This window comes from Mustela nivalis, assembly GCF_964662115.1.
Source record: "Mustela nivalis genome assembly, chromosome: 2".
NCBI classification, from domain to species: Eukaryota; Metazoa; Chordata; class Mammalia; order Carnivora; family Mustelidae; genus Mustela; species Mustela nivalis.
The window spans coordinates 147,925,813-147,949,337 of NC_139021.1; the positions used below are offsets into that span (position 1 = coordinate 147,925,813).

A 23,525-nucleotide genomic window follows, 5' to 3' on the forward strand; every position below is an offset into this window, starting at 1 on the left:
GTAGTGTTGTTAGTCTGTCCAACCATCATGCTTAACTCTACTCATTGAGTCGTCATCTCATGGAGGGTAATTAGAAACATAATCAGAGGAAGGGGACAAGCTACAAGGGTTTAAGGTGGTCTTGGGAAAGCTAAGGGAGGTAAGGGCAAGGTACTTAATTTCTGAGTTTGTTTTCTCACCTATGAAATAAAGTTAAATAAAACTGCACTGCAGGTTATACATATATGTAATACTAAACAACTGGTAATTATTATGAAGGGAAAGAGGAAAAGTAGGGCCTTTGGCATGCACCTACTAAGGAGTCTTGATAGGAAAGCTCTGAACCTTAGCTAAAGGCCTCTAGTTCTTTTTAAAAATGAGTTTAATATATTTCATAAAAAGCAGGTTAAAAATTAGAATAGCAGTTCTGAAGTCTGCAGGAAAAGACTCAAAATGAAGTTAGTAATATACCTTTTACTAATTTAAGATTCATAAAATATATTGATATATAAGTGAATATAAAAACAATTTATGTTCAAGTTTCTAAGCTGTACTCCTACCCAAGGATTAACGTGGTAGAACATTTTGTGACAAGGTAGTCTTACAAATACACACAACAACTATGGCTGTTAATGCTTTTAATGGAGTGGGTACAAAATGCATCAATGCAAAAGAATGTTTTACATATTCATTAGCATGGTGATGAATGTAAAATTAGAAATACATCCTTAAACCTCAAAAAACTACGAAGTTTCCTGCAACCTAAGATAATGGAAAAGGCTCCTTAAATTTTTACCTGCCATCTTTATTAATAAAGTTCTAAGTGGTATGGGTGGGGGGCAAAAAAAAAAAAAAATAGAAGGTTCTTTTCAGCTGTGGTTCAAGAAGTCTAATGAAGCTGTATGGCAAGGACTGTGGGACTATGAAGTTTCCCCAGAAGGGTTTTTAAACCATATCACAAACCTGGAAAGTATTAACAATAACACAGAGGCAAGCTGAGTGGCTTAATAGTTTAAAAGCCTGGAAAGCAGCTATGTATCTCACCTTAGAGAATTTAAAAACATTATAAATCGCATTTCCTACAGAGAAACCTTTTAAAGCATGGACATGACTTTTAAGGATACTGAGAAGACATCAAGTTTTCATAAAGCTTCAGTAAACACCCCCAAGGCACAAGTGTTCAAAATGGCCTGTTCACTAAAATGTCACTGCATTCTAATACTTTCAGAGGTATAGATTTGCTATGCTTGCAGTGAGAGGACATTTAATTTATTCCTAGTTAAAAGCACCAGGTGTCAAGCTCAGCTTCCCCTTACACAGGATGCACCAATAACCCTTAGGATAGCAAATAGTTCAAGTAGTAAATTTCCAACATGTCTTGCCTTTTGTTCTTTGATTGATTAGTCAGCACTAGGGCTCTCTGACCTGTAGTTCGGAATATTTTGAAAGTGGCTAGGACTACCCTAAATACAGTCTTGAAGCAATAATGGAGCTCTTTTAGAGCTCACTAGATACTTTAATAATATTTAGAAAAGGGAAAAAGACAAAATTTTGCAGTAGCTGAATCTTTCAAAAGAGAAAAATAATGTAGAATCAGACATGTAAGTTAAAATGTTTTGTAATTAATGTCCAAAATGGCCAAGATTGTTAACACACATTTTGGTAAGGAAAAAAAAAAAATCACTACATTGGCAAGGTTAACTATTTGTGTGAAATACACTATATATTAAACAGAAGAATCATTTCCACCACCAATGGAAGATAACCCACAGCAAGGGAAGCATCTAAAGGAGGACAATCAAAAGTTTAGGGAAGCTTACTAGCTTTCCAATACATCAACACGCCTTGATTATACAACTATTTCATTTTAAAAACTACAGTGTTTTAGTGTACTTCTAGTAACAATCCAATCTAAGGAGCTGTAGAGGCTTATGAAAAAGACCTATCCACCAAGATGCTATTTCTAGTGTAGGGCTGAGTTAATACTTCTGTAAGAAGGAACTGAATCACCTTAGCATCAACAAACAGCCTTTTTCTTTTACACAGTAACTCATAATTTGATGACTTATTTCTCTTCACTAGCTAAAAATTAGACAGGAAAGGAACTAAGCTGACTGGTCAGATCCAGAAACACAATGATTTGGTAAGCCACACACAGTCACTCGGCCCATGGATGTGTAAATTTGCAGAAAAGCTGTTTGACTCGTGTTCCATTCTTTCACATCTATAAAGAAAAGTTGAAAGATTAGAGTCACTTCACTATAGGATAAAAGCACATCTCTCCCACAACCTTCCTTAGAGCTGATTTATTTCTAAATAGGCTGATAAAATCCACACAGGATTTGAAAATTCCCAACAGTTTTATCATCTTGAAGGGTCACTTTCAAGTATGTCCGAGTTATTTCATAAAGCAAGTTCAACTGAAATACCTGAAAAACTGTTATGATCCCCACCCCCACCCCAGCCACTCTCACTTGCCTAGCATACATGCCATTAACAGGAATATAAGTTCAATGGGTCCTGTTAATTCCCAGTGAAGACAAAATATTTAAAACAGCTAAAATCTCGCTTTTTTAACACTAATGGAATGTACACACCTGTAGAGGAGTTCGATATAACCACTTTTCTTTGTCAACTTTAAGCTGCATACAGGCAAAGAGGTCACAAACTGCTGGGAGGCCGTAACGGTCTTGGGGAAAGTTATGTTCCTCCTGTAGGGGTGAGTTAAGTAATACTTCCTGCAAGAAGACAATAAGGGTGGGTTGCTACATGACAGCTGGGAGGCAAGAGACCCAACCTAACTCATCTTCCAAATAGTGTAGTGTCTGTAAGGAATATTTTGCGATGTTGTAATAATGTTGTAAATGTTGGCCATTCTAATAAGCAAGAGCAATGGTACAACAGTTTATGGCTTTTCCATAAACAGCCAATAACAGTCTGGGTTTTGTTTTCCTTTTATTGTTTCCTGCAGGATGGGAATTGGGGGTCTGGAAAATACACCAAAATTTCAGTGTGAATCACTAATCTTCCATCAAAATTAATAGGCCAAATAACATTTAACATATTTAAGCATCTGGCCCTTTTACAAGATTCATGACTAAAGTATAAATCAGGGCCCCTGGGTGGCTCAAATGGTTAAGCATCTGCTTTCAGCTCAGGTCGTGATCCCAGGGTCCTAGGATCGAGCACCACAACAGGCTCTCTGCCCCAAGGGAAGCCTGCTTTCCCTCTCCCACTTCGCCTGCTTGTGTTCCTGTTCTCACTCTCTGTCAAGTAAAATTTTCCTTTTTAAAAGAAAAAAAAAAGTACAAATCTACTAACTATAGTTCAAAGGGTGTTATTTTGATGTGTGCTCACCTTGGCCTTCTTTCGAAGTAGCCACTTGTCTTCTCTTGAAGTTAACTGGCTGAGGTTTCCCATTTTCTTTCCTGGCAAGACCCAGTCAGCTGTGTTTAAGGGACACCACGAAGTGGCTGCCGGGTTCATAAGCTTTTGCTTGCCAGCTCTATCTTCAATACTAGGCACTTCTTTGGGACAACCTTCTTTGCATGAGGGTGTGATGAGCCACTCTGACAAAGGACTGTTCCTTATGACTTGGAAGGAATCAGCAATTCTAGAAGGAGCCACTGCCTTTGACATCTTAGCTTGTTGTGTTGCCTCTTTTCTGGAAGGACAGAGCCACATACTCAGGGAATCTGTACACTTCTCAGGCTCAGGATTTGGTTCCACAGGCATACCATTTTTGTCTTTTCCTTCTTTCTTCAGAAGCCATTTACACAGAGCTTCCTTCTCACAGTTCTCATCACACACACACTCTGCAAAGCTTGTACAGGGCTCGTTGGCCTTGCATACCTCCTCTACTTTATATGGGTCCTGATGGTTCTGAACAAGCCAATCCTCCGTAATCAGGCTCAGAGTAGACAAGGGTTTCTTGGCCTCAGAATGGTCATTCAGGCACTTCAGATTGCCTAGGTTTTCAATCTCTACACCCTTGGGCTGGTTGCCCCGACAATTGGTACAGGAATCGGGCTTGACAAGCCAATCATTCACACTGTAGGGCTCCTGGAACACGTGCAACAGGAGCTTCAACTTCTCACTGGTTTCACAGCTGCCATTCCCAGGCTTCTCCAGGGATTCCTGAGGAGTCACCAGCCAATCAGAAAGGTCCATCTCATCTTGATCAAGAAGGTCCAGGTCTCCAACCTTTTCAATTTCAACAGAGTAAGAACTGGTGGTAGAATGGCTGTTACACTTTTGGGAAGTTGGTTTTTCAGGAACCTCTTGTTGCTGACTCTTGTAGAGCCAGTTTTCTAAGCCCTTTACGTTGCCCCAGACATTACTGAAGAAATTGCAGGCTCTGGCAGAAGTCTACACAAGAAGTACACAGTATTAGTTCAAAAGAACATTATGGCTGCTTTGGAATTCAATGATAAGAGTTCTATCTGCACATTTATTACACTGCCCAGTGTTTCTAAATTTACATAGATAAGGCCAAGAGACACAGGATTTCTCTACTGCAATATTTATATACGTGAATAACAAAAAAAAAATAATTTTCTGCAGTTTTAAAAAAAGTAAAAAAAATAGTAAAGATAAAGTAGGAAAGAGTACTTGTAGCATATTTGATAGAAAAGAGTCTGGCAGTTCTACATAATAAATCTTTATGAATAGGGCGCCTGGATGGCTCAGTGGGTTAAGCCTCTGCCTTCGGCTCAGGTCATGATCTCAGGGTTCTGGGATGGAGTCCCACATCAGGTTCTCTGCTCAGCAGGGAGCCTGCTTCCCCTCTCTCTCTGCCTACTTGTGATCTCTCCCTCTCTGTCAAATAAATAAAATATTTTTTAAAAAAATCTTTATGAATAAAGAAGACAAAAATGAACAAAGGATATGATTAGGCAACTCATCCAGGAAGGCTAATAAACATGAAAAATATTCAACCTCCAAAAGCAAAGAAACTTCAAAACAAGTAAAATTGTTACTTTTGTATCAAATTTGGAGAAAAAAGGAACTTATAAATATGACTGTCACTATTCAAGAAGTTTCAGGGAAGGAAGCACCCTCAATATTCTGCTGCGTGTTCTTCTGAATATAAATTGGTACCAACTTCCTGGAAAGTCAAACTGGCAATATGTATCCAAAGTCTTGAAGGGTATGCAGAATTATAATCTAGAAATGCAATTTCTAGGATTTTACTAATCAAGAATGTGCACAAACGAACTCCTGGCTGTTTAGGGGAACTCTGTTTATACCTAGAAAACTAGAGTTTAAGTTAGAGCCAATCAATAAAATATTATATGCTATTAAGGATTTTATGAAAGAAATTAAAGAGAAACATATTTGTGCTCTATTAGTGGAAAAAATCCAGTCAAAACAGGATTTACAGAATCATGTTTCTGAAGTATATGTACACATAGAAAAATGGAAGTATATAAACAAGTGTTACAGTAATTAGCTCTGAATTTTGGGATTATGAGTTTGTATTTCCTTATGGTTCCATTTTCTAAGCTTTCTATCTGTAGTGAAGAGGTATTACTGTTGTAATAAAGAGTTGTAAAAATATTTTCAGCTTAGAACTAAAAAACAAAGACATAAACCATAAGTGAAAAACTAAAACCATCTACTACTACTGCATCTACCTCAGAAACAATAAAGGCAGCAACACACCTGACTGTTCTCCAAGGTCTGCTTTTGGGTGAGCCAGTCCTGGAGGTTGGTGCTGGGGATGTAAGGAGCCTGACGACCACTGGCAGGTTTGCTTCCAAGGAGCCAGTCACTGAGAGAGACAGCCGTGGTGCTGGATGCTGACTTCTGCTAATCACATAATACTCTGCTGCTTAACAAGGCAATGCCAAATGCCATGGAAGGTTCACCAAAAAAGCAGGAGATCCACACTTTCTAATTTTGGCTTCCCACTGACCCCACACATATCACATGACTTCCCTAACCCTCCATCTTAACAATTATAAAATTGTTGGAGAAAAACAAGAAGTATAGCTCATCATCTCCAGGGTTGCTCTCAATTCAAAATATCTAGCATTCCTATTCACATTGCCTTAAGAATTATAAAGAGAAGGTTCCCTAAGAGAGAACTACCCCAATCAGAGAGCTAATGATAATATGTCTTATGAACTAATTGACAACAATTGCCTTTTTCTCGTAACACCTATAAAATCTCTAAATTTCTATCTGACATTCAGTCTCAAAGGGAGTGTTTAATTGCATAAATTAACTCATTTCCACTGGTGCCATTTTGCAAATAAATGGTACCAAAAAGTAAATAAATAAAAGTGATTTACTCAAAAGCCAAAAGACAAATAAGCCAAGTAATAACTTAGTTACCAGAAACAAAAATGACATTTTACCTGTTCTGGCAATGGGATATAACCTCTTTTCTCCAGGAAAGGCCCAATATTCGATGAATTAGCGTGAGCAATCAGGTGCTCAGGAATTTGCTATAAAATGAAAGGAAATTAATCACATTTATTAACGTTATGCTTTCATCCCAAAAAGGTGAAACTGTAATTCCTCAATTTCAAAAGTAATAAGCAAAGCATTATCATTTCACTAGAATATTCTTTACACTAAATTCAATGCCCTACACAAGTAGTTATGAAATCTGAGAATTCTCTACTACATAACTCACTATACAAGAGAATTCTTCACCAGAACTGGTAGTATTACCGCTTTTACAAGACTCAAATGAGACCGTTTGGTTTTTTATTTTAAAGACCATTCAAGTCATAGATTTTATAAGAAAAATGTCAAAAGTTATGTAAAAGGATACAAGATGAATTCTGGAGATTTTAAGTGAGTCAGTTCCACATTCCAAGAACTACCAGCCTAATGCTCTATCAACTTAATCAGAACATGAAACTTCTGAAGCATAGCAAATGCTCAAGAAAGCCACTATTCATAGCAAAAATTTTCAAGACCATCTGTGAGTCCACAGATCTGAGAAGTGCTCTATGAATTATCAGAGATCAACACTACTCACAATGGTCTTGAGGGATCCAAACGTGGTGATGGCCTGACGCAGAGCAGTTGTGTCTGCTTCAAACAGCAGGACAGTCGAATCTTCGGGTTTGAGGGTCAAATTGCCCAGTCTGGAGAAAAAATAAACAAAATCTATTTTTAAGGAATAATGATTTTAATCTAAAACAAAAGCCAAAGTGTGAATGATTTGAAATGACTGTACTTTACTTTTCTAAGAAACTCATCAAAGGCAGATGACTTCACTATGTACCATCAGGTATAATATTAAGTATATAAAGTCAGATGATCTTATCACAGGAAAAGAGAAGTCAGGTTAAATCCAAGACATACAATAAGACACAAAATTGACTTGTTTTTTAAATACATCGAAGTTGGGGCAGCTGGGTGCTTCCGTTGGTCAACCATCTGCCTCAGGCTCAGGTTATAATTGGGGCTTTTAGAATCAAACCCCATATCAGGCTCCCTGCTCAGGGGAGAGCCTGTTTCCTCCCTCTCCCCACCCGCTCCAACTGCCCCCCACTCCTGCTCTCTCCTGATATCGCTCTCAAGTAAATAAATAAAATCTTTTTAAAAATAACATACATACATCAAATCAAAGAGCCAAAAGTCAAAACAAGTAAAAAATATTTTTACCTCTCCAGGCACACAGAAACTTGATTGGCTAGATCGTTGTTTTGGGTGCACTCTAGCTGATGAATAAGACAATTGAACTGGCCCAGTAACTGTAAGAAAAATGGAACCATGTAGCCAGTGATACTAAAAGCACCAAATATATCCAAGTTAACAAACAGCACTTGAAATTAAACTTATACCTGATCTTTATTAATGCTACATTATAGGAAAGACATTCTTTGGAAACCAGAAACCATACTCAAACTGATTACTGCCTTGCAGCCTCCTTACCCAGTAGAGCTGTTGGGTCTGCTGCTGAAGTGTCTCCTCTTTAAGCTGATAGAGGAGATCTACCTGCTCATACAGCCACACCTCACGGCTTCGAAGGCATTCCAGGTGACGGCTTATGCAGCTGTGAATCTGGGCTTTGACCTAGGAAACATGTACCTATTAGCCTCACTGCTGTTAAAAAGCCCAAAGAATGGTGTTTCCCACAGAATGGTGAGTTTCTTAAGCTTATGGGGGGGATCACAAATCCTTTTCGTCATCCAATCATATCTATGGAGCATCTCCCCAGAAAATACATATTATATACTCAAAATTTTGCCCGTTAATTCTGGAATTTATGGTCCCCAAAGCAAAACCATGGACCCAGTTTAAGAATTCCAGCCATAAAAGCATTCATAAGCTCTAAAATCCTCCTTCAATACCCCCTCTCTCCAAAGACTAGCAGGTTTATGTGGATGACCTAAAGCAATCAAGAGAAAATAAAAGGACAGATCATGTAATGCTGATGGCCCTCAGTTTTCCATACAAGTTGAAAACCTAAAGTCTTACAAATTTGCCAGTGGAGTAAGACAGGAGTTTTAATAGCTAGCCCTTATCCCTTTTCTCATTCTATGAATGAGCCATCTATTTACAGAGGCCAATTCAGTAAAGAGATGTGCGACTACATGTGAACAGACAGAAGACCACAAGGACAGACAGTTTAAGTAATCCTATAAACTAAGTGTTTCTGGAAGCATAAACAGCAATTCAAAAAAGAACAAATATAAAAATCCGAAGGACAGAAATCAGAACAGCTATAAATTATCCATGAGAATTCACATAAGAAACTATTTTAAAACAATTTTTTTCTGTATAATAAAGTTGTATTTCAAAGTCATGTAATACATGGTCTTCCCACTCACCAATAGAATAATATTAGGTCAATGGAACAAAGAGATTTCATTCTGGCTTGATCTAACAGATAAAGTTATTTACAGAACCATGCCACCACCAAAACCATGCCACCACTAAGTTAAAAGATGGCAGGGGACATGATGAAGTACCACCCTTCATGCATCAAGGACACACAGCTGGGAAGTATGGTACTCATTCATTTTGTTATTTTTTACTGAGGGCAGTATCTGGCACAGGGACCACACAGAGGAACAATTTAAAAATGCATGCTGAACTGAACTCTTTAAGGTAGTACAAGGTTTTTCAGATTCTTCTACCATCTGCTTAATTTCACTTAGGAATCAAAGGTACCAACATTTCAGGCATACCATGCAAGGCATCAGGTGAAACTTTTTGGTTGGCACAGAGAAGCCAAGCCCTTAGCCATACTCTAACTAGCCCTGTGCTGAGAGTCCAGACAAGGGAAGAAAAAAGCACATGTCACACCTCTTGCAGGTTATCTTTAATTTGCTGTTCAGCCCGGAGAACTCCACCAATAGCAAGCTCCAAGTCCCTCCGTGCATCACAACACCTCAAAAGGGGCTCTCTAGTACTGGAGCAGCCACTCTGGTCCTGTGAGGTACTCATTCTGCTCACTGTTCCTTTGGAAGAAAAAAAAAAAAAAAAGAACAATCTAAATTGTACTGTAATTACAACCAAAAACCACCTTTCAATCATCCCCCAAATGATCATTCCAACCAGCTCCCAATTACTAACTTACTTAGATTACCTCCAACACAGACCTGACACATAGTATACCCTTAATAAATACTGCCTCTTCTTCCCTGCCCACCACTACTGCATTCCTACCCTACAATTCTATGCATGTACTTGAGTGACATTTTAAAGGTGAACAGATTATTCCTAAAAAAAAAAAAAAAAAAAAAAGGCATTAATTTTCCTGAACTGATATGGCAAATGGCCTCCAGGAAGTTAAAAGAACACTACGGTGCAAGTTTCTATTTATAACACACATAGGGAGCACATGTTCTTGTTCTGAAAGGTCTAGAAGGATTCGTAATTACTTTGAAAAGCAACTAAAAACTACTAACTTGGTAAGGAGAATTAAGAACATTGTTTGGATCTGGCACTTACCTAAATTGATTAGGAAAATGTAAATTTTAAATTATTTTCTTTAAGGTGGGACTTTTTTTTTTTAATTTAGAAAGGCTTTAGGAATGGTTTCATAGGTAGGATGCTCTCAAGAATGTAAATCTAACAAAGTAATTTCAAAGGATTCTGATATAAGGGAGGTGCTTACAGGCACTGGTATGAGAAATTACAGAGTTTTCTAATCATCTTAGGTTTACAAGAGATAAGAAACAGAAGTGGAAAGAACAGCACACAAGCAATGATAAAATGATAAGAGACTGAGACAGAGGTGGTTGGAAAAACAATGAAGCAAAAGTTTGACAAAAACCACTGGAAGAAGTGTGGTGTCTATCGTAGATAGATCTAGAATCAGAGATAGTTTCTAAACACTTAGAGAAAAGCAGTAATCAATGTAACTCAGCAGGTGTTCACTAAGCCCGATGACATCAAAGTTATCTCCTTCTCAGACAATTCTACTAAACCAGCCACTCAATGTAGTCTTGCAGCCACACTCTATCTGGATGCTCAACAGTATGTCCTGTGTCAAGGTGATATCCTATCTCTGGGGACAAGTGAATATGAGATAAACAGGTACAACTAAATGGAATCCTAAGATTATTTTTTACAAACAACTCAAAAGGATAGAAGACTGAATGAAGCCAGTCTATAAAGTTTTTAGAGGTATGTTTTCCCCCAAACTCCCCTGTTTCCCCTAATTACATGGATTTAAAAAAAAAAAAAAAACAGAAAGCAGATATTACAGTTGCAGTTAACAAGTGACTTTGATAAAAAGATTCCACAACAATCTCTACACAGCTGTTAAATTTGATAAAACTAAATGTAAATTTTTAAAACTTGAATGGGGGAGGACAAAGTGGAAGAGAATAAAATGTTTTTTAAAAGGATGAAGATTTTTAATTGAAAGTAACCTCTATATGAGTTAGCACTGTGCTGGGTCCGAGAGAAAACACACCATTTGCATTTACCAACAGTATAGTGGTTGTCACAGGACTAAGCTGTTCCATGTTTATTAAACTAAATTTAAAATTTCTTTCTGATTAACAAGTTTAACAGGCAAAGGGACCTTCAAACCATGAAAAATTTCTCCAGGAAGGGAAGCTGTTTAGCCTAGATAAGTCTCTGGGAGGACTTGATTACGACACTCAAATACTTGGTGACCGCTTGAAAAGACTTAGATTTGTTCAGAATCACCCAAAGGGAGTAGAGGAGGATTACCAGGAGACATCTGAGGGAACACGTGAAAGAACCTCCTGTCAGTTCTGAAGGCAGAGACCTTCTCAAAGAAGCCAGTTTTTGGCTGAATGGCAGCCTACCCAGTGTAGAGTCCCCCAAAAGGCTGACTCTTCATCTGAAAGCAAGTGACTTCTGGCCTAGACTGTACCTGCAAGCCTAGGGTTCAGGACCACATAGCTAGCTAAAAGCTGGGAAGGGACAAAAGTGGTATGACCCCCATCCTTAAATAAAATGATGGGAAGAAGAAACCTAATAGGCTTTCTTTTGAGAATCTCAGGGAAAGATACATACTGAGGAACTAGAGATCCTCTAAGAAACTGAAAGATTCAGGAAACTTTGTAACTTCCCTGTTATTTCGCTATCTCAATCTGTTTCCCCATAATGACCTCTAAAAAGGAAGGGCCTCCGTAACTAAATTTGACAGAAATATTTGTAGAATTTTTTTTTAACCCTCAAAAGGCCAGCTGTAACTATTTTGCTAACTTCTTTTTCACACTGTAAAACTGACCTGTTTTAAGCACAGGCATTAGTGTACACTTAGTGCACACTGTCGAGACCCTGAACAATACCTGTGCAACACAACTGAACTGCTGGCTCATATGTGGAGAGCTAGTGTCACCTCATTACCAAAAGTTGCTTCACTCTGCACTTAAAAGTTACATGCAAGGCATATTTAGCTGTCTTTCCAAATTGTGCCAAATTTCCCATTCTTAGGTCTTCATCATTTGTATGGAATGCCATAATGCCTGGCACAGTGTAAAATGCAATCAATAAAATTAAATTAAGATGTACTGGGACACTTGGGTGGCTCAGTCGGTTAAGTGTTTGCCTCTGGCTCAGGTCATGATCTCAGAGTCCTAGGATCAAGTCCCACATCAGGCTCCTTGCTCAGCGAGGAGCCTGCATCTCCCTCTACCTGCTGCTCCCCCTGCTTGTGTGCACTCACGCTCCCTCTGACCAAAAAAAAAAAAAAAACCCAAAACCTTTTTTAAAAAGTAAGTATATAAATAATAAATTAAAATGTACTTCACAATGCCAAACCCGAGCTCTAGATCACACAGGTGGCAAAGTCAAATGCATCAAAGTGCTATTATTACTAGATCCCTAAAGTAGGTCTTCTGAATTCAATTACAAGTACTATAAAAACTATTCAATAGTAACAAAAAATGGCAAAAGTACACAAACTGGGTTTTCTCTTTTATCAGCTATGAACAGAAGGCAGGATGAGATTTAAGTTACAAAACTGATTTTCCCCACATATTTATCACATGTTTTCGCATGTTATCCTTCAACGCAGTCATCTTGTTAATAAGGGTCTTTAGAGCCCATCTGTCACTGCCCCACCACCTTCAACAGAAGACTGTCTTAAATGTACATTTTTTTAGACAAAGTCAAAAGTTTAAGTGCTTCTAAAACTTTCCTGCCTCTAGGATTCATGTCCTACTAGGTTTGGAGGGAAGGAGGAAGGAGAAGGGAGAGATACACGCACCCCTCAAATAAAGAAAGCTCCAGAAAAACCTAGAGCTCTCCCCAAAGAGTTCTACAAACTATACATGCTATCTTTGCACAAATCTAATTATGAAACCCAAAGATCATGAAACCAGGATTGAGCAACCAACCACAAATGAAGCTAAATCATTATCATGCGGTTTAACCATAAAATTTCCAAAAAGCTATAACCCTCTAGTGACCAGCACAAACCACACTTTGAAGCTGAAAATCTCTTAGCCATCTCTTTTGTAGACTGTTCTCATTTTACAGATGAAGCCACTAAGGCCCAGACAATTTAAACAACCCATCTAAAGACCACAGGCTTGAGTTCAGAACTAAAGTTCCTAAGGTCTAGTCCTGGATGCTCTCTGACCAGCTTGTTCTTCCTTTAGTGTCTTATCACCCACAAATTACTTTTATTTGCCAATACTAAAGTTTGAAATTAACATTCCCCCCAAAAAAAACCAAGAATGAACATTCCATTGGCATGCTACTGGAGTAACTTCCACCAAGATTCTGTCCATTTTCATAATCCTCAATAAATTATGACAATTATGACATTAACATATAATGTATTACCTGTTTCAGGGGTACAGCTCTGTGATTCATCAGTCTTACACAATTCACAGCACCCACCATAGTACATACCCTCCCCAATGAAATTATGACTATATTTAGAACTTCTTCCTTGGATAATGCTAACAAATAGTACCTGTGCATGTCATGATAGTTTCGGAATAATCAAAACACTGCCAAATACCAGTGCCAAGTATGAAGGACACAGCAAGCGACCTTGATTCTGATCCCTCATCTGTATCACAATCGAAGTTCCATTTGTCTATCTGAAGGCTTAGGCCAGGTCATCTCTAACTGCACCTTCTAGCTCTCACTGTCTGTCACCCTTTCCACCTGCCCCTCCTCTCCCAAAAAAATTTTCCACTTTTTATTTTCCTGGCATCCAAATCATTGCTAGAAGCCCACGCCCTGAAAAAGCAATCCACAGCATACATCTGTGTTGTATGGATTACTAAATCTGAAATAATGCCAATTTGGTTATCTTTGATGAGACAATATAGATTAGAATTTTCCGGAAAAAAATTATTAATTATGAAGTAATTAATATTCCACATTACCTTGAGACATTTCTTCATCACACGTTATTGTTTAAAAAAGGTTATTTTTTTATTTCACAGTTCATTCACTCAAATGCTATGTATGTCCTACCCTAGCCTCAGCCCACTTTTAATTCTTTACGAACACAAGTATTTTTGAAATTCAGGATCTGATTCTCCGTAACTTTTTTTACACCTCGCAAATAAAGGTTAATACCTGAAGAGACTTACACAAAATAAGTAACCACGAAATCACGATAGCATATTTTAAGATTTACACTTCAGAGTTTACTTCGCTGTATACTTGTTAAATACTGCAACCGAGCACATCATCTTTCCGAAGCAGTAACTGCAAACCGACTACAAAATTCCCCACCTAATGCCAAGTAAGACTTTTCTAGTTAAAAGCAACAATGATTCATGCAACTTTCCAGGTTCCCCAACACTTTCTAAGAGCACAGTAGCCCTACGAAGCCGCGGTACGGTCCCTGGAACCCGCAGCCCTCAGGGGTCACCGCTCAGCACGCATGCGCACAGCCGGGGCCGCAGAGCCCCCTTCCACACCCCAGCGTGGTAAGAGTCTCCAAGCGCTCCGGCAGCGCCCCTGGGCTACCCAACGAACCTCACAGGCGGGTCTCCGCCGCGCGACCAGCCTGCCGAACCGGAGCCGCTTTGACCACGACTGGAGTGCCGAAGGTTCCCGAGGCCACGAACCACGTCCCACCCCGCCTGATACTGGCCGCAGACTTCGGCGGCTGGGAGCGCGCACGTCGGCGCCGGGGACGAGCAGAGAGGCTCCGCCCACTCGGGCACCTCCCCTCCCCCGACAACCCCAGGCCCCCGCAGCAGCTGGAAAAGCTCGGGCGTGGCTCCTCCCTCCCCGCCCCGCCGCTTCCGGAAGCCGGTTCCCAGGGGCCGCTCTCCAAACTCCCCTAGACCCAGATGCTCCAGCTCGTAGCCTCTGGCCACCCCGCTCCGCGCTCCAAGTCGTCAAGGCGTCTACGGCTTAAGGATTTTGCTGCTCTTCACTACAGAGAAATAACAACCGTGGGTCTTCTGAAGGCTTACCGAGTTATTCTTGGCATGTCCCTGCCCAGTAGTTTATGCCTCCGAGATAACCACTGTCAGCACAGCTGGAGTTCAGCCCTCGCCTTTTGTTCCAGGTGTCCATTATTACTGTCGCCAACTCAATGAGAATTACATGAATTATATGTAAAATGTTTACGACAGTACCTGGCATACAGTATTCCTGTTTGATTCTCATGCTCATAGTACGACTAATTTGGTGTCCTTTTCTCCAAAAACAACCCTTACAGCCTGTATATCCAATCAGGCCAGAAGACAAAATCTAGACAGCACTAGTCATTCCCTTTCAATCCATTTTATTAATGTAAAAAATTTGCTCTTGTCTATGCTTATGGTTTCATGTGCATACACAAAAATAGTTTTATTTTTGTAAATAGTAAGAGTAAAGCAAAACCATATGAAAAAAGACAAAGGAAACACTAATGGCCATCACCTTCAATTAGGAAACCCTCAGATTTCAGATGAACAGACTTTGTGGAGGCTCTGTTTTATCTATGATGCACAAAGTTTCTGGGATCCCGTTTCAGATATTAATTACCAGAAATAAGGAGAAAACAATTTCTTCTTCATTGGATAACACATTTTGTAAAGATGAAAAATTAGACATACTTCTAAATGATTAAAGTTTAAATTTTCTGGCCTTTTGTACTTGAAGTCAAATGGCTAGAAGGGAGGAATTCTCAATTAAAATATAACTGATGTCAAGAACTTTCATCTTTTAGATGCCCCTATAAAATACAGTGTAAATACAGTAGAAACTGTGCTATCACCTACATAACCGGTAGCCTCTACACCCTCTCTAAAAGATCCTGACCAGCGCCTCCACACACTAAATGCGCCAGCTCTTCCTCACTTGAATTCCTGAGTTACAGTAACTGAGAGTTAGTGTTTGTTCTGTCAGCTTATGCCAGCTTTAGTTGTTATTAAATGATGTGATTTATTCAATTTTATATAAACATAAAGACTATGGAGGAAAAAATCATAAAAATCCAGAAGAATTCCAGGGGTGCCTGGGTTTCTCAGTGGTTACATGTCTGCTCTCAGCTCAGGACATGATCACAGGGTCCTAGGATCAAGCCTCGGTAGTGCTCCCTGCTCAGTGGGGAGTGTGCTTCTTCCTCTGCTCCTCCTCCCAGCTCATGCTCTTGCTTCTTTCTCAAGTGAATAAATAAAAAAATCTTTTTTTTTAAAGATTTTATTTTTTTGACGGAGATCACAAGTAGGCAGAGAGGCAGACAGAGAGAGAGAGTGAGAGGAGGAAGCAGGCCCCCTGCTAAGCAGAAAGCCCAATGTGGGGCTTGATCCCAGGACCCTGGGATCATGACCTGAGCCGAAGACAGAGGCTTTAACCCACTGAGCCACCCAGGCGCCCAGAATAAATAAAAAAATCTTAAAAAAAAGAAATCTAGAATTCTGCATTTAAACTACTTTGAAGGCCCTTAAACTTCATTATTTGCCCTTACATCCTTATAAAATGTTTCTATTTTACCTCTCTTCTGCTTCAAGATTTCTATGCTGTCTCAGAACAAGAGAACCATCCACTCCTAGCAGATCATCTCATTTAGAGATAACATAAACTATAACTCTCCAATGACTCCCTACTTGCATATAGGATAAAGTCCAAATTTTTTTTTAATATTTTATTTATTTATTTGACAGAGAGAGATCACAAGTAGGCAGAGAGGCAGGCAGAGAGAGAGAGAGAGAGGAGGAAGCAAGCTCCCCACTGAGCAGAGAGCCCGATGCGGGGCTCGATCCCAGAACCCTGGGATCATGACCTGAGCCAAAGGCAGAGGCTTAACCCACTGAGCCACCCAGGCTCCCATAAAGTCCAAATTTCTTACAAAGTTAATAAAGTTCTCTATTTTCTTGCTCCAACATGATTCTTCTGCTATCTCCTCAGGGCAGCCCCACACTGTGACCTGCTACACAGCTATTCTATCCACAATCATCCAGGCTGGTTCACCTTGTCCAGCTTGGCTCTCCCAGTGCTCTCCACCAGCAATATCAGTTCCCTTCTTCCTACCTGTATGCTTTTCTAACTATGCTCAAGTCCCACCACTTTGACGCCTTTCCTGACCCAGCAACCCCACTCCTCACTAGTTTGGGCCAACAGAGTTATATGCTCCTTCCTCTGGACCCACTCTAATCAGGACAGGTTTCCAGCATGACACCTATAACATGTTACTCTAATTACATGTTACATGTCTGCCTCCTTAGCTTGAGACCTCCAGGAGAAGGTATCATGTTTTATTTGGCTTTGTACACCCTAATGCTGAACAGATAGCCTGATAAGGGTGTCTTGGCATTACCAACCCTCTTCACTTTACATGCTCTATTGCACTGACATAAAGAGAATGGTGTCCCTGAAGTTGTGCAGTGCTATGACCCTAAATTTAACAAAGACTTAACTTATGTTTGATAAATGGATAGATGAATAAATGATAAGCAAATGTTCAAGTTCAGACTAGCCAGATTAAGTATAGTTCTTCATTAAACATAGATAACTAACTTGATGTCACACTTAAGGCCTACATTAATTCAGGAAGGTTTTTCAGAAGTGGAAATGTTTCTAGTGTAATGCTACTTTTAGTTTTCTCTGAAACAAGACAAAACTAGCAAGGGTATTGCCACTGACACCATGATCCCAGAACAGGCACTGAGATAAAGCATCTTTCCTCAGTCCAGACCTGCCAAAGTTCAGCTATAGAGACTCACAAACATCAGGAAGTCTGTGAGTTAAAGGGGGAAATATTAACTGTACTTCAGCACAGTTAAGTACTTGAGCCAACTCAGGATTTTTTTTTCCTAAGATTTTTGCAGTACCACAGAAATTCTAGCTGACACCACAACAGTTTGGTTGGCTTTCAGAACTGGGGCCCTATTTTCAACTTGAAACTTCTGCCCATAATACAATCAAGGATAGGAAAACATCTACCATCACAGCAATAATACCATTTTATCCCTAATTGTATGATAAATATCTTGTGGTTTTTTCCAACAGGAAGTGAACAAGTAATAATTTTTTTCTTTCAAGCCCAGGGGACTAGCAATAATGTCAAAATTAAATTCAAAATACACCTAAGATTATGTTCTTATGAAATCAGTACTTGTATTAAAAGACTTAATTTCTTATCTGCAACTAAACTGGCAATCAAAAACCTTTTAACCTATATGGTCAGTTCACTCCTTCATTGAACCAAACTGTCACATCTGTAGAGTACTCTAGGCACTGGGTAAGAGGAATAGTACGTCTCAAGTGTCCCCAGACATACTTCTACCACCAGAGAATAACATCTTGATTCCAGTGAATAATCAAGCCAGGCAAAAATCAGGGATGATGACTTGGGATAAGAATGGCTAAGAGAATTAGAATGAATCATTCACATCAGAATCAAAAAGAACGGCTTCAAAATAACTATTTTAGGGATGCCTGGATGGCTCAGTAGGTTAAGCATCTGCCTTAGGCTCAGGTCATTATTTCAGGCTCCTGGGATAGAGCTGCACATAGAGGTCTGCTCAGCAGGAAGCCTGCTTCTCCCTCATAGGTGTACACTCATGTGCGCGCTCTCTCTCTCTGTCAAATAAATAAAATCCTTTTTTCTTAAAGATTTTATTTATTTATTTGACAGACGGAGATCACAAGCAGGCAGAGAGGCAGGCGGGGGTGGGGGTGAAGAGCAGGCTCCCTGTTGAGCAGAGAGCCTCCTGTGGGGCTCGATCCCAGAACCCTGAGATGGTGACCTGAGCTGAAGGCAGCGGCTTAACCCACTAAGCCACCCAGATGCCCCCAAATAAATAAAATCTTAATTAAAAAAAAAGATGAAACACTGTTTTAAAAAAATAACTATTTTATTCTCTTGCCAGTGAATCTACCTAATTCAAAGAGGATGATTACCATGTCAGGCTCTGAGGTATTGTAGACTTGATGTGATTTTTATAAATTATAGCAAATATTAAAATTTAACAAGCAAAGACAAGGTGAGAAGAACTATACAGCAGCAGCTCCTCTGACAAGCACACTATTTAGAGACACTATCTAAAGCTACTCAAGTAAAAGTGCTCATCTTGGCCCCCATATCACCTAGGCCACTCACCTTGTTCGTGTGTTCTATGCTGAAACAAAGCATTCAGACATATCCATAATGAAAACAAAGCCAAAATCTAAGTTGTAGATAAAAGCTTTAAGAAAGTAGCAGGAATAGTAACAAAAATGCCATGGATATCTATAGTGCCTCCATCAAACTGAACTTAATCCAATACATACAATCCATACATACATACCTGATTATAATCACTTTAGACTTGCAACCTACCTGGTATGCAAACAAAAGTACTAAATTCACTGGTTTCAGCAATGCCTAAAAAAGTGCTCTCTGAACCAGGAGCACGTTCTATTGTGTATCATGCACAGTGATAAATCTTTATTGTCTGAGGCTCCGGCTACTGAAAAAGTCAGATGCACAAAATTAATTGAGATAAAGCACTGGTCCTCAGAGACACAGTTCAAAGCTGTGGTGGCCTGATGTTGAGATGCTGAGTGTAACTCCCAGGGAAGGAGCTTGGCAGTGCCACTCTAGCTGCTGGGGCGCATACTGCATACTGCCTTAACAAAACAAATGCTGAACATCATTTTTGGGTTTTTGCCCTTTTTTATAAAACGCAAAATCCTCTTTGGATTTCTTTCACTTATCGAAAACAGACACAAATGCAGGTCTTTCATAAAGCAAAGTGGCATAATGCAAGCTTTAAAAAACCAGAGGATACCTATATTAGTATAATAGGTAGCTATTTTTATTACTTCTGGTGAGAGTTAAATGATGGTAGAATGATAATAACACATTTTATTATGTAGCTCATCAACTTAATAAGTCACCATTGTATCTCTCCAGTATCCCTACAGAAACCTCATGACTGCTCCCTACTCCTCTCTCCTCACCTCTTTGCTTACTCAGTCCAGCCACAAATGCCTCCTTGCTGCTCCTCCAGCATACCAAGGATACTTCTGCCTCAGGGCCCTTGCACTTTCCTCCAGATATCCATATGCCCACTCCTTCACTTCCTTAGGGTGTCTGACTACTACTTACTTAGGCTGTCTTTGCAGTGAAGCCATTCCTCACTATCCTATACAAAATAAATCTTTCTTCCATACACTCCCCCTTAATATATTCTACAGTATTTATGATAATCTGACATGTAGAAACCATTTATTTTCTGACCCCACTTCAGAAAACACATTAGGAGGTAAGTTCTACCCAGGAAGGAACTTTGTCTTTTTGTACACTGTTATATAGTAGGTATTCAATAAATATTTTCTGAATGAATTCAGTAAGTATTTAATACATGTATGTGCCAAGGGTTTCTTTTTTTAAACTTTCCATTTAGTCCCCACAAACATTTAAAGTACATATTATCACCATAATTCATTAAAAATAAAGAGTCTAGGGGCACCTGGGTGGCTCAGTGGGTTAAAGCCTCTGTCTTCCGCTCAGGTCATGATCCTAAGGTCCTGGGATCAAGCACAGCATGGGGCTCTCTGCTCCGAGGGGAACCTGCTTCCTCCTCTCTCTCTGTCTGCCTCTCTGCCTGCCTCTTTGCCTACGTGTTATCTGTCTCTCTGTCAGATAAATAAATAAAATCTTTAAAAAGAAAATAAAAATAAAGATCGTAAGGCTTGATGAAGTTAAATATGTATCACCTATAATCACAAGCTTCCAGGTAGAGGAACTAAGATTTAATCTCAGGTCTGAGTCTAAAGTCTTTAGCCACACAATATATGTTAAAGGGATCACTTCAATACTAAGAGTTTATGTATTTACTCAACAAATATTTACTGAGTGACTACACTGACATATACTTATGACAGTCCCTGAGCACAATGGTGAACTTCCTACCTAGAGGAGAATTTGTGCCACTGATTCACCAAAAATTCAGCAGAACATACTAATTCTTTGAAATAAGACACTGAGAGTTAAAAATACACCAGCAGCAATGATGACTGTTTCTGAATTTTTTCCAGTATGCTAACCCTTACTCTCAGAAGGAAAGTATTATAAAACACGAGCCAAGAGATTTTTAGATGGGGGTAGGGATGTATCAGAATATCCTGCAGTTTTCTGAAGCCCCTCCACAGGTTCCTGAAATTCTGGCACAGCTAAGCTGATTTAAATCGGGTGGCTAGGCGTGTCCTATGTAATTCTAGAATAGGATATCTCCTCCCCCTCTGAGAATCACATTTTCCTTCCCTTACACAGCTCACTGTGCTTTTCCACTTTTTAAATACCTACCTGTCCAACAGTAGTAATGTAATTGTAGAGGTTTATTTAGACACAAAATATCACAAAACTTTAAACCCCTAGGATTTTCCCTGCCCACCCAAGGACAAAAGTCCCGTAGAAGAGGGGGAAGGAAAAATAAAATGTGAGGAATATTACTGGGCTAGAACTTAAATATATTATCTCACTTCTCTTAACAAAGAGGCAAGCTAGCAAACATTCCAAAGAGCAAACCAAGTAATTTCCGTAAGCCGCAAGGCACATGCACCCCCAGCCCCACCACGGTAGCATTTGCGTAAGTCTTCCTTAGAGGGTCTGACAGTCTTTAAAGTTCAGAAATGTCACGCTAGGGCCCCAGTACAGAAATGAGGCAACCATGATTACCTGTCTCATCCTCACCCCAAGAAAAAACTCAAGAGTCCTTACAACCACATTTCCAGATCACCAAGCTGGCGGTGGAAAGATAAACCTATCCAAAATACTGTTATGCGATGGTGAACCTTATCCTGATTAGAAAACACCGGAAAAAGGTATTGTGAAAAAGCTGCTTTTTCCATCTGACAGCTTTGACCGCTGTCATTCTGGATCGCATCATCCCATCTTATATCACATGGCACTAAGACTGTTTTATATTACTGTTACCCGCCACAGGAATTTACTTTCACGAAAATAAGCGTTGTGCCCCCCCCCCCCTCATTGCTGTGGCCTCAACAAAGGCTGAACACGTAGGCAATGAATAAATGATCGCTGGTGGGATGAATCAAGGAATGAGCAAACGTGCTCTTCTCTGTAAAAAAGGAGAGAATCAAGCTACCTCTCGGATTGTGGGGAGTATTACATGAGAGGGTAGGTAACGCTGTGTTGGCACACAGACGGCCGAAAAAACATCATCTTCCTCGCGTTTTCACCCAACAGTTTGGGAATGGATATGCTCTGCGCCCGTTCTGGAAAACCGGGACCTCTTCGCATCCATGAGGTCCTGGCGAGGGCACGCTAAACCTTGCTGCTGTCACTCCCGGGGCCGGGAGAAGGCGGGCGGGCAGAAGGTGGTGATCCCCTGGCAGAGCTCGTGTCAAGCGCTGGGGAGGGGACAGGCTCAGAGCAGCCAACAGTCAAGAAAAGGTGACACCCCCACCCTACCCCGAGGGGCGGACGGGTTGAGGTAAAGACCCGCCGGGAAGCGCAGGCCCATGCCCGGCGAACAAGCGGTCATGGCACCCCGGACCAGCCCTCGACCTGCGGTTCTTACCAGCTCCAAGTGGCCGCCCCTGGCGATCGGAGTGGAAGCTTCGTGGGAGAGAGACCGGCCGGATCAAGTAAGGAGCCGAAAGGAAGAGTTCTCGCGAGAGCACAACCTTCCTCCCACGCCTCACGCCACACGTCTGACAGTCTCGCGAGATATTCTCTCCGGTCAGCGCAAAGCCCTTGTCCGCCCTCTAGAGAGCACAGAGCGCAGGCGCGCACTCTTTCAGGCGTTCGATATCCGTGTCCTTCTCCACCCTTTCTAAATAAATCAGATGAAGTGAAGCAAAAAAGTGCTGCAGGCACACTCTGTGCCAAGGATTATCCTAAGTGATTCCCTCACAAGAAATGTCCTCATAAGATAGATTTTAGCTTTAACCTATGCTTGCAAAAATAAATGTCAGAAGACTCAAAAATGACAAATCATGTATGATTCCACTTACAGAGGGTACCTAGAGCAAGTCAGATTTATAGAGACAGGAAACACGTTGGTGGTTGCCACAGGCTGGGAGAGAGGAATTATTGTATAATGAGTATAAACTTTCAGTTTGCGATGATGGAGAGTTCTGGAGATGGACGTAGTGATGGTTGCACAACAATGTGGATGTAATTCCACTCAACTGTAAACTTTAAAAACGATTAAAGTGGTAAAATTTACATCCTGTATATTCGGCTAAAACTTTCTTCTTTTAATTTTAGTAAACAAATTTCAGAGTCCAGATTCCAAGCCACATCATCTGACTCCAAAGCATATGTTCATTTGCACCACATTGTACCATTCTCCACATTTCACCACTCTGTACCTTTTCTCAAAATTTTCACAGTGTGACATTACCCACATCAGCACTTTTTTGTTTATTTGTGACCAGATACTCATACAGGAATCTTTCTGTCTCAACTTTGACAGAGGTCCCCAGTACTCAGCTATCTGCTCTCCATGTTTCCCAGCAAGGTGAAAGACCATCTAAGTAGGACCCACCCAAGAGTGGCAAGGGGCAAAGCAATCTCTGCAGAAGGCAATGGGAAGCATGGGTTTAAATACAGATGCTAAAAGGCAGTCAGAGCATGTAGTGGAAGGGGTGCTGAGAAGAAGGAACAGCAAGGCATGTTGGAGAAGTCCACAAAAGCCTCAAAAGGAAGAATATAATCCTAAACACTGCCACTGGCA

General features: G+C 40.2%; 1 protein-coding gene across 8 annotated transcripts; it reads right to left on the reverse strand.

Moving 5' to 3' along the window:
* Window positions 1-602: 602 nt before the first annotated feature.
* On the reverse strand, window positions 603-22,619 carry NCOA4 (nuclear receptor coactivator 4). 8 transcript variants are annotated; one of them, XM_082718814.1, is made up of 10 exons: window positions 22,365-22,619; window positions 9,253-9,407; window positions 7,876-8,016; window positions 7,606-7,694; window positions 6,974-7,082; window positions 6,342-6,431; window positions 5,644-5,787; window positions 3,337-4,347; window positions 2,577-2,717; window positions 603-2,203 (listed from the first exon to the last, which is right to left on the reverse strand). In XM_082718814.1, exons 2-10 carry the CDS (start codon window positions 9,391-9,393, stop codon window positions 2,198-2,200), a joined length of 1,872 nt encoding a protein of 623 aa, XP_082574940.1. In that variant the 5' UTR covers window positions 9,394-9,407; window positions 22,365-22,619; the 3' UTR covers window positions 603-2,197. The 8 variants fall into 8 exon arrangements, with proteins under 8 accessions (XP_082574940.1, XP_082574938.1, XP_082574943.1 ...); XM_082718812.1 differs by having other exon boundaries at window positions 5,644-5,790; window positions 22,365-22,495; XM_082718817.1 differs by having other exon boundaries at window positions 3,337-4,182; window positions 22,365-22,494.
* Window positions 22,620-23,525: the final 906 nt, after the last annotated feature.

Coding starts and splice junctions, on each gene's coding strand:
- NCOA4 (XM_082718812.1), bottom strand. CDS start 9,393: ATGAGTACCTCACAGGACCAGAGTGGCTGCTCCAGTACTAGAGAGCCC. Junction 5,791..6,341: donor ATATCCCATTGCCAGAACAG/GTAAAATGTCAT, acceptor TTATGTGATTAG/CAGAAGTCAGCATCCAGCAC. Junction 2,718..3,336: donor TACTTCGAAAGAAGGCCAAG/GTGAGCACACAT, acceptor GTCTTCTTGCAG/GAAGTATTACTTAACTCACC.